Source organism: Nomascus leucogenys, chromosome 13 (assembly GCF_006542625.1).
Source record: "Nomascus leucogenys isolate Asia chromosome 13, Asia_NLE_v1, whole genome shotgun sequence".
Lineage (NCBI taxonomy): Eukaryota > Metazoa > Chordata > Mammalia > Primates > Hylobatidae > Nomascus > Nomascus leucogenys.
In genome coordinates, this window is record NC_044393.1 from 87,808,577 (window position 1) to 87,819,882 (window position 11,306).

Consider the following 11,306-nt stretch of genomic DNA (forward strand, 5'->3'; position numbering starts at 1 on the left):
TTGAGCACAAGGGCTGTGTGGTCTTTCTCACCCCCAGGTCCCCACACCAAGAGCCTGGCCTGGCATACAACTGTTTAATGTTCAACTAGTGGTAATGCCTAAACTGGACTTCTGTGCACTGACTGCAAATCCCCCTTCCTAGGGCACGTTGGCCCCATCACCAAATCCAGGAACATAGGCCACCACTATTTTATATCTTTGAGCAAATTAGAAAAAAGTGCCTCCCCTGGGCTGTTACATTCCACTAGGAAATCCTTCCTTGGGGCTTACTCACGCCTTCCGTGTCTTTCCACAGAGCTGGAGTCCACCCCTCACCCTTACCAGGCCCATACAGGTGCAGGAACACTTCCACACATGGCAGGCTGTGGGCACACAGACGATTCCCTCGCCTTTATAGGTGCTATTCCTTTGACTTGAAAAGCCCATCAACTCTAATCTGCACATACAAACTTCAGCGCCCAGCCCAAATATCACTTTCTCTGTGAATCTTTCCCCTATACCTCTCAGGCAGAGTTCATCGCATCCACCTTTTTATTCCCATCACAGTGGAAGGTACCCCTATCTGAGTCTTGCCAGGTTGCATCAAATTTCTTTCTTCCGGGTTTGGTTCCCTGCTGAACTGTGCTCTCAAGGGGAAGAGGCGTGTCTCAGTCATCTCAGTCTCCAATGCCAAGGATGAGACCTTTTAGATACATGGTGGGTCTTCAATAAATGTTTTAAACTGAATGCAGAGCTCTAGTCAAGTTACTCCTCAGCTCAAAATCTCTACAGAACCTTCCCCTTTGCTTCCTGACTTTGTTTCAAATTCCTCTACCAGGCACGCAGAAGCTTAGCCCACAGCTCTCCTCTCGCCTCCCCACCTCACCCGCCTTGGCTCACCTGCACTTCCGGGTGCTGCTGGTACAGCCGACCTCTGACACTTCCTTACCTCCGGGCCTTTGTTCATCTGTCCCTCTACCTATGATGCCGTCTTCCCCTCTCCCCCTGTCAAAATTCTAGCCATCCTTCAAGGCCCAGGCCAAATGCCATTTTCTTTCTTTTTTTTTAAGAAATGGAGTCTCCCTCTGTCACCCAGGCTGGAATGCAGGGGCAGGATCTCGGCTTACTGCAACCTCTGTCTTCCGGGTTCAAGCGATTTTCCTGCCTCAGCTTCCCGAGTGGCTGGGACTACAGGCATGCACCACCACACCTGGCTAATTTTTGTATTTTTATTAGAGATGGAGTTTCACCATTTTGGCCAGACTGGTCTTAAACTCCTGACTTCAAGTGATCCACCTGCCTCAGCCTCCCAGAGTGCTGGGATTACAGGGTGAGGCCCCATGCCCAACCTCAAATGCTATTTTCTTCTTGAAGCATCCCATCAGCAGATGTGGCCTCCACTGTTGAAACCCACCGTGCTTTATCCTTCCCAAGCCATTCCTCAAACACTTCTCTGGGGTTGAATGATGCATGTTTGTAATTAAAGCACTTCGAAAGCAGGTATCTCCCAACTTTAGCACAGTGCAATCAATGCACATAGTAGGTGCTCAGTGAATATTGGACCAAATGGAATTGAGCATCCATGCTACACCTGCAGATGGGAGAGGCAGCAAACTCATGTCCCAGGAACCAGCATGACACAGATCTCTCTTGTCCTCCCCTTTTTTCTCAATAACGACAACATTTGCGCTCAGGGGAGAAGGGCATAGCTTGCCCCTCCCTTCCTTCCTCAGCCAACAGTTTGGCTTCCCTTCTAGAGAGGTGAGAGAAGGTGTGACAGGCCAAGTTTCCTTTGCTCCACCCCGTCGTGTTTCCCCCAAACACCCAGCATAAGTTCACCTCTGGCAGAGTTGCTTTCCAGCTCCTGCAGGCAGGAGTCGGCTCACCTGCAGCAGGCACTCGGCACAACTCCGCAGCACCGGCTCACCTGCACCGGGCACTCAGCACAGCCTCCAGCATGCAGCGCCTCCCCACTGCCACCCGGGCCACCCTGATCCTCAGCCTGGCCTTTGCCTCCCTCCACTCGGCTTGCTTGGCAGGTAGCGTTATGAGCTTTTTTCGTGGCCAGGCTGGGAAGGGGGAGGGAAGGAGGGAAGAGAGGTGGGAGGGAAAGAAGGAGGAGGGGGAAGATTCTTTGGCCAGGGTTGGTCCTGCACAAAGGAAGGAGGAAACAGAACTTTCTCATCTGAAGGATTAGGCAGGGGGTGGGAGGTGGGGCGGGGGTGGGGGGGAGGAGGTCTTAGGTTGGCCTAAGACAGAGATCAGATACTCAATTCCTCAGCTAAGGCAGGAGCAGCCACCTCTCTTGGCCTTTGCCACAAAGAAAGGAAAACGTTATTTGCTGGAGTCTCACCCATCAGGGGACCAAAATGATATCTCTTGGTCCGCTGTGTCCTGAAGGCTCCTTCTCAGCCCCACTGGGGTGTTGTGCTTTGCAATCCTCCCTGTGCACATTTGTGTCTGACCTTCCCTTTCCTAAGTCCTCCATCCCTCCCTGCCCCTTGTACTTTCCCTGCGACTTTCACAAAACCTGACCGCCAGGAGGGCTGCCATTCACTGTCTCCCACCCTCCTGCCTCCCCGGGCACTGGAAATGCTGGGTTATCTCCCCATTTTCCTGTGGAGGCTGGAAGGCTGATCTACATCCCCTGCCTTGCCCTGCCAGGCCGGGGTCTGCAACTCATGGCAGAGGGACCTTGGTTACCATCTCATGCTCCTGGCTTTGATCTTGTTCTCAGCCACCTCAGAACACCACCACACTCTCTATGCCCTGCAACACTCCTGCTCCCAATACCAACCCTGCCCCCCAAAGTCCTGTATCTGCCCCTCTCACCCTCAGACTCTCTTCTGTAGCCACTGCCAGGGGTGCTGGTGTTGAGGTTCAAGATGTGCGCTCTTGAGCCGCTGAGCCTGAACCCAACTCCAGCTTCCATGACTCACTAGCTATGTGACTTCGAGCAAATTACTTTACCTCTCTATGCCAAGTTTCCTCCTTTATCTCATGGGGACAATCATAGTGCTTGTCAAGAGGAATTGATGTAATTTCATGTAAAGAACTTAGAAATAGCCCATAGAACACACACAGTGAATGTCAGCAATTATGGTAAGCACATTCATTTTATTTTCCAACTTCACCCCTCCCCAAATAAGAGTGCTGAGTTTCTTTCTACTTACCCTGACAGTGCCTTGCTTATGATGGGAGCTCAGATTCAGAAGACAAGTTTAACTGCACTGAATCGTTGGGTCTTCCCAGCAGCTTTTCCTGTGGAATAGCCCCAAGTGGGGCCAGTCCCTCCCTCGCTTCTGGCTCTGCTTATAAGGGAGGAGGGTGATGTTTAAATTCTTAGGAATTTTCACCGGGGCTATTCCATTTGAACCACAGAAAATTGCTGATATTGAACAATTTTCACCTATAACAATGGCAATTTCATAAGATTGAACCTAACCCTAGCATTCAGCCAACTAGGGTTTTTTTCCACTCACTTTGGAAGAGGACAACTTCCATTCTAGGTGTAGAGGTGAGATGAAAGTCAGGACCAAGGAAGTTATTTGAGTCATAAGGAAAATTAGAATAGTGAGGAATCAGTTTCTCCAAAACAAATAAAGACCAGGCTCTAAGCCATTTAGCTGTAAATAATTTACAGTAACAGATTGCATCGAGGCAATTACTATACTTTAAGCAGGACACTGGAGTGGCTTGGGGGTTGGGTGGCATAAAATTAGTCTCAGCAGCAACTTCATGGCTTTAGCTAAACAGCAGGTTTCTTCTTAACTCGTCCTGCTGTGTGACAACAAGCTCCTTTGAAGGGCACGCTGACCCACAGTCAGGGGAGCCTTGAGAGTTTCCACATCTACCACTTTTTTTTTTTTTTCCTTTTTGCATTCCCAAAGAAGCAGAATGAACGGCAATATAATTTCTAGGAAGGTTCTTCCAATCCATCTCTTGGTTTCCATCTACCTAGGTCAGCATGAGCACTGTCTAATAATAGAACTTGCACTGAGGGTGGAAATGTCCCATATCTGAGTGGTGCTTCCAATATGGTAGCCACTAGTCACACGCGGCAATGGAACCCTTGGCATGTGTCTAATGTAACCAAGAAGCTGAGTTTTTTTTTTTATTTAACTTTTAATTTAATTTTTTAAATTTAATTTTAATTTTTTTAAATTAATTTTTAATTTTTAATTTAATTTTAAATTCAATTAATTGAATTTAATTTTAATAAATTTAAACAACCACAAGTGGCTAGTGGCTGCTGTATTGAACCGTATGGACTTAGAGGTCATCTCTCTTCTTATTGTCAGTTATGGACGGGAACCTGGATGCCTCAGATCCCTAACCCAATCCCACACCCCAAGCCAACAGGACTTTAAGAATTCATGCTAAAGTCCTTTTTATCTTTCCACTCTTTGCTCATGAATCAATCTATGTGCTGCGTATTCTGGCAATCTCTGGGCTTGCTTGTATGATGTTTAATTTTTTTTGACAGCCATCATTCTGGAGGCTGGAAGTCCAAGATCAAAGTGTTGATGGTTTGATTTCTCCTGAGGCCTCCCTCCTTGGGTTGCAGATAGACGCCTTCTCACTGGGTTCTCACGTGGACTTTTCTCTGTGCATGTGTGTTGCTGATGTTTCTTCTTCTTCCTCTTCTTCTTCTTTTTTAGACGGAGTTTCACTCTTGTCACCCAGGCTGGAGTGCAATGGTGTGATCTCAGCTCACTGCAACCTCCGCCTCCCGGGTTCAGGCAATTCTCCTGCCTCAGCCTCCCAAGTAGCTGGGATTACAGGCATGCACCACCACGCCCGGCTGATTTTTGTATTTTTAGTAGAGATGGGGTTTCATCATGTTGGCCAGGCTGTTCTCGAACTCCTGACCTCAGGTGATCTGCCCCCCTCGGCCTCCCAAAATGCTGGGATTACAGGTGTGAACCACTGCCCCTGGCCTCTTCTTCGTCTTGTAATGACCCCGCCATATGGATTAGGGCCCACCCATAGGACCTCATTTAAGCTTAACTGCCTCTTTGAAGGTCCCATCTCCAAATACAATCACATTGTGGGTTAGGACTTCAATGTATGAAACTGGGGAGAGGGGAACATAATTCGGTCCGTAACAGGGAGTTAGCTTTGTTGCAGAAAGCCTCAATATGCCCATGCTGGAGCTTCTATAATACTTTTATAATACTCACTACTGATTTACAAGAAACTTTCAAAATCTATGCCTGGGAATGGCTTTTGCTAGCCTGAGACTATCTCCTATCTTTTCTTCCAGAAGCAAGCAGCAGCAACAGCTCGACCTTGACCGCTCACCACCCAGACCCTGGGACCCTGGAGCAGTGCCTCAGTAAGCTTCTCCTGCCAACTGCTCTAACCCCAGAACTGGCCCTCGGCTTGGGAGGGAAACAAAGGCCTCGCCGCTTTCCATTGATTGGTGTCAAGTGGCCAAGGGTCTGCCTGGCCTTCCTGTGCACCAGTGTGCTTTGTCCCAGAACTATTTGCAGAACAGGTCTAAAAGGATTTCTTGGCTCTGATCCCCATCTAGGTGCACAATCTTTGACACAGATTGCTTTAATGACCCATCCCAGGTCAGCAGCTAACAATGCCCTAGGTTCAAATGCTTGAAGAAGTTTGGAGGTGGAAAGGCCATAAGAAATCATCCAGTCCAACATCCACCCAATGCAAGAGCTTGGTTTTGGTGTCCTTAGCATGCATATTTCTTCTTCTTCTATGCACATCCTTCCTCTTCTCGCATACTTCTAGCCACAAGGCGCTCAGTAATTCATAGAGCAACCACTATTATGCATGTCTAGCTGATAGAAAGTTTTGCAGCTGAGCGCAGTGGCTCAAGCCTGTAATCCCAGCATTTTGGGAAGCTGAGGCGGGTGGATCACCTAAGGTCAGGAGTTTGAGACCAGCCTGACCAATATGGTGAAACCCTGTCTCTACTAAAAATACAAAAAAATTAGCTGGATATGGTGGCATGCGCCTGTAGTGCCAGCTACTAGGGAGGCTGAGACAGGAGAATTGCTTGAACCTGGGAGGCAGAGCTGCCATGAGCCGAGATTGCACCACTGCACTCCAACCTGGGCAACACAGTGAGACTCCCTCTCAAAAAACATAAAAGAAAGTTTCACTTTATTTTATCTGGTTCCTTTTATCCTGCCCTCATTGAATGACCGAATGCATTAACTTAGGCACTTAAAAGGAAGGGTAGGCTGGGCGTGGTGGCTCATGCCTGTAATACCAGCACTTTGGGGGCCGAGGCGGGTGGATCACTTGAGGCCAGGAGTTCAAGACCAGCCTGGCCAACAAGGCGAAACCCCATCTCTACTGAAAATACAAAAAATTAGCTGGGTGTGGTGGCACGTGCCTGTAATCCCAGCTACTTGGGAGGCTGAGGCAGGAGAATTGCTTGAACCCAGAAGGCGGAGGTTGCAGTGAGCCGAGATCATGCCATTGCACTCCAGCCTGGGCGACAGAGTGAGACTCTGTCTCAAAAAGGGGAAAAAAAAAAAAAAAAAAAAGGAAGGGTATTAGGGAATAATACATAGAGGTTAAGAGTCTGACTTCAGAGTCCTGCAGACTTGGCATTTGAGTTCTTCTTGTGACCATCTTGTGACCTTGGGCAAATTACAGCCTCAGTTTCTTCATGTAAAATGGGAATAAACGTCACACCTGTCGCTTCGTGAGGAAGGCATAAGCTAATGTGTAAAAGCACTCAGCACAGTGCATGGCACGTAGTAGGCCTCATCAGTGTCAGCTACCGTGCTGTGATTGTTCCGTTAATATTAACGGTAGAGGAGCCTGGGCAGGGCTGGTGGTGCATGCCGTCGTCCTTGCTGTCCCTTTCCCACCAGACGTGGACTTCTGCCCACAAGCAGCCCGGTGCTGCCGCACAGGAGTGGACGAGTACGGCTGGATCGCGGCGGCTGTTGGCTGGAGCCTCTGGTTCCTCACGCTCATCCTGCTCTGTGTGGACAAACTGATGAAGCTGACTCCAGATGAGCCCAAGGACTTGCAGGCATGAGACCCAGGCTCGGTGCACAAAACGGTGATCGCCACCAATTTGTGGCTAATGGGGAAGAGAAGTAGGGCTAACATAGTTTCTATTATTTAAGTCATTTTCACCTTTAAGTTTCAGTTACTTTTACAAGGGAAAGAAGAGCGAGCGGAAGAACCAAATGAGGCAAGCCAGTGCTGCCCTTGCATGTCGCTCCCAAGGGCTCCTGGGCCTTCTGTGCCCAGGTGACTCCTCTCTCAAGATAGTCCCTCTGTAATCTGTCCTGTTTTAACCTTTCTTCTAGGCACCAAGGGAGGTGCACAAGAAACTATAAGACTTAGTCTCATCATCAACATGTTCAGAAACAAATGCATAACCTTCTCACCAAAACCAGGTTATTGGCTTCTGTCCCTGGCTTGAGTCCCGGGCTTAACTGTCATTTCAGAATGTGAGAATCAGTCAGGTACGGTGGCTCACGCCTGTAATCCCAGCATTTTGGGAGGCAGAGGTGGGCAGATCACTCAAGGTCAGGAGTTCCAGATCAGCCTGGCCAACATGGTGAAACCGTCTCTACTAAAAATACAAAAATTAGCCACGTATGGTGGTGCACACCTGTAATCCCAGCTACCTAGGAGGCTGAGGCAGGAGAAGCTCTTGAACCTGGGAGGCGGAAGTTGCAGTGAGCCAAGATCATGCCACTGCACTCCAGCCTGGGCGACAGAGTGAGACTCTGTATCAGAAAAAAGAAAAAAAAAAAAAAAAAAGAATGTGAGGATCAGGCGGGCATGGTGGCTCATGCCTGCAATCCCAGCACTTTGAGAGACTGAGACAGGAGGATCCTTCAGCCCAGGAATTTGAGACCAGCCTGGGCAAGATGGCAAGACCTTGTTTCTATTAAAAAATTGTTTAAAGTTAAAAATAAAAATGTGAGAATCCCCTTGACACTCCCACCATCTTCACCCCCACCTCAGGTCCTTCTCCAGCTCTCCTTCTGGCTTCATCCTGTCTTCCACGGGTCTCCTGTCGCACCCATTCTCCCCGCTGGTGCCGTAGTTTTGGCCTTCACTGCCTTCCCCTAGAACACACCAGGGATATCGCATTCTGTCCTCACTGTCTTGAGGATCTTCCTCCCCAGCTCATCACTCCCCATGGGCAGCTGCCAGGGTAGGCACTGTCACCTCCTGTCGACAACAGTCAGTAGCTCCTAAGGACTAAAACTTCTCAGCCCAGCATCCAGTTCTTTGGAGGAGTCCATCTGTCCCCCAGCACATCCAGGAGTAAGGACTCCGACTGGCCCACTCCTCATCCTGGTGTCTCCAGCTTCTCTGCTGCCATGTTCTTTGCTGGGATGGCTGCTTCCCAACTCCACCTCCAGAATCAAGGATATTCCTCCAAGCCCAGCTCGAATGCTTGAGCTGCCTGGAGCCTTCCTGGTCATCCTTGGGTGACCTGGAGCTGGTGCTCTTAGAGCACTTCTGCTCTGCCCTGATGTGCAGCTGTTGTGAATGGGCCTCTCCATAGTTTATCCTTCCTCACACCCCTGGGGCATAGTACCCTATTCAAGTTTGTCCAACGAGTGCATGGGTGAATGAATGAATGAATGAACAAATGAGACTTTGCCCTAGACAACTGAAGGTCCTCACTCTGCATTAGGAGCCTCCATTTTTCTCCAGATGGTTGAAATAAGCAGCCTCCGAAGGAGCCAGTGATTTGGTCACTGCTCTCTCAGTAAATTGCAGTCATTGTCACTTAGTGTGGAGAGTGGACGTTGCACAAAACTGTGAAACCTTGCAGAGGAGGAGAGGGCAGGTTTATCAGAAGAAAGAAAGGACAAAATGACTCCTTATGAAGCAGTTTCTGCCCTCTGTGAGAAAACATGCATTTAGATCAGATAAACTCTAGTCAAAATACAAAAAGGAAAAATGAAAGACCTCTGAAATAGGAACAATCTCTCAAAGAGGCAGATGACGCAAAACTGCTCAATTGCTCTTTCGGAAAATCTAAGTAAATTTCCCTGACAACAGAAACTTGAAGAGATTGCCTAGTTCATCTTGTAGTCTTCCAAAACAGCAGATAATTTCTGAATCTCAGATGTTGAATCAGTACAATGGGATGAATTTCTTGTTCCTAAGTGTTAAATGATCACATACATAAAACAGTCTGAGCCTGAGCAACAGAGTGAGACCCTGTCTCTACAAAAAAAAAAAAAAAAAAAAAAAATTAGCCAGGCATGGTGGTGCACACTGATAGTCCCAGCTACTCAGGAGGCTGAGGTAGGCGGATCACTTGAGCTAGGGAGTTCAAAGCTGCAGTGAGCCATGTTCGTGCCACTGCACTCCAGCCTGGGCAACAAAGTGAGACCCTGTCTGAAAAAAAAAAAAAAGTGTCTGCATAATTCCTGGTGCATTTTGTGGATATCCAATATGAGTATGTGTTCCATGTTTTTAGAAATTCAAAGGAAAAAGCGTTTCCACAATATGTGATGGTTTATTTCCCAAGAGATGAAAGATTCATTAAGGTGCATGCTTTGATTTAACATCTGCAAACATTTAAAAAATATAACAGTGTGTGACACAGCAGTGAGAGTACTATCTTTTTTTAAAAAGGGAAATTAAGATTTATTTCTGGCCAATGTGAACAGAAATAAGTCACTTTATCTCACTGGGCACCAATTTTACACGTGGAAAATAGAAGAATTGGATTAAATCAGCAGTTTCAAGCTGAGCTGCAAAAGTTCACGGAGCCATTTCAGTCACTTCATGGAATTGGGGTAGGCATGAGGCCCATTGTTCTTTCAACCTGAGCAGCTTGGCTCTTGTGTCATTAAACCTTGTGGTAGGATTTTTTTTTTTTTTCTGCTTTAATAAATGAAGCGTCAGGGCACCAGTTGGTGTCTGAGATGCACTCCAGTCTGGGGAACCCTGTAGATTCTTAGACTACTTTGAACTGAAGTATGTGCAGTCTGCTATCTCACATTAAAATGCAGGCATTTTGTCAATTGCTTTTCTTTCATCTGCACAAAAGGAAGGAGAGAATGAATCAATACAACCACTCTTTTCCTTGAGACCGCAAAGAAAATGGTTCTATAGTTTGATGGTTCTACTTCCCAGATGCTACCTCCCAGATTTATTCTCAACAGAAAATTTTTTGATTACAGCAGACCAGATCTTTATCTGTCAATAAGTTAAAAAAAGATAATCTGTGCTGGATGTGGTGGTTCACGCCTATAATTCCAGCACTTCGGGAGGCCAAGACAGGAAGATTGCTTCAGCCCAGGAATTTGAGACCAGCCTGGGCAACATGGCAAAATCCCATTTCTACAAAAAATACAAAAAAATTATTTGGGACTGGTGGCGCATGCCTGTGGTCCCAGCTACTCGGGATGCTGAGGTGGGACGATCATTTGAGCCCAGGAGGTTGAGGCTGCAGTGAGCTATGATCTTGCCACTGCACTCCAGCCTGGGTGACAGAGTGGGACCTTGCCTCAAAAAGAAAAAAGTAAAGAAAAGAAAAGAAAATCTGAAGGGGAAAGCAGGCATCAACTTCCAGGGATCTAATAACTTCCTAACTTAAAGCAACAGAATTTACCTAACTTTTGGACTTTTCATTTTAAAACTTTGCCTTTAGCAGTGGACACTGTCCTCAACACAGCTACAGTTTATGTAACACAGAGTCCATATGATATGCGGCATGTCTGTATCCAAATGTCATATGTAGAAATAAAGTATTAAATATTAAGGTGTGGCATAATTATCTGACTTTAAAAATCATCATTTAGTGGCTGGGCATGGTGGTTCACGCCTGTAATCCCAGCACTTTGGGAGGCCGAGGCGGGCAGATCACCTGAGGTCAGGAGTTTGAGACCAGCCTGGCCAACACAGTGAAACCTTGTCTCTACTAAAAATACAAAAAATTAGCCGGGTGTGATGGTGGGTGCCTGTAATCCCAGCTACTTGGGGGGCTGGGGCAGGAGAATTGCTTGAACCTGGGAGGCAGAGGTTGCAGTGAGCCGAGATCGGGCCACTGCACTCCAGCCTGGGCGACAGAACAACACTCTGTCTCAAATAAATAAATAAATAAAATTAAATAAAAATCATCATTTAAAAATCTATTCCCGGCCGGGTGCGGTGGCTAATGCCTGTAATTCCAGCACTTTGGGTGTCTGAGGTGGGTGGATCACCTGAGGTCGGGAGTTCGAGACCAGCCTGACCAACATGGAGAAACCCTGTCTCTACTAAAAACACAAAATTAGCTGACGTGGTGGCACATGATTGTAATTCCAGCTACTTGGGAGGCTGAGACAGGAGAATCACTTGAACTTGGGAGGCAGAGG

At 47.4% G+C, this 11,306-nt stretch overlaps 2 protein-coding genes across 2 annotated transcripts in view; one reads left to right on the forward strand and one right to left on the reverse strand.

Moving 5' to 3' along the window:
* ATP6V0A4 (ATPase H+ transporting V0 subunit a4) overlaps positions 1–2,028 on the reverse strand; it is a 92,306-nt gene extending 90,278 nt beyond the window's left edge. The window contains exon 1 of the mRNA XM_003261397.3: positions 1,866–2,028. The gene's annotated coding sequence lies outside the window, so the exon portion shown is untranslated. The remainder of the gene's footprint in view (positions 1–1,865) is intronic.
* TMEM213 (transmembrane protein 213) lies at positions 1,832–10,711 on the forward strand. Its single transcript, XM_003261399.3, has 3 exons — positions 1,832–2,018; positions 5,246–5,317; positions 6,831–10,711. The coding sequence occupies exons 1-3, from the start codon at positions 1,937–1,939 to the stop codon at positions 6,998–7,000; spliced, it is 324 nt and encodes a 107-aa protein (XP_003261447.1). The 5' UTR covers positions 1,832–1,936; the 3' UTR covers positions 7,001–10,711.
* Positions 10,712–11,306: the final 595 nt, after the last annotated feature.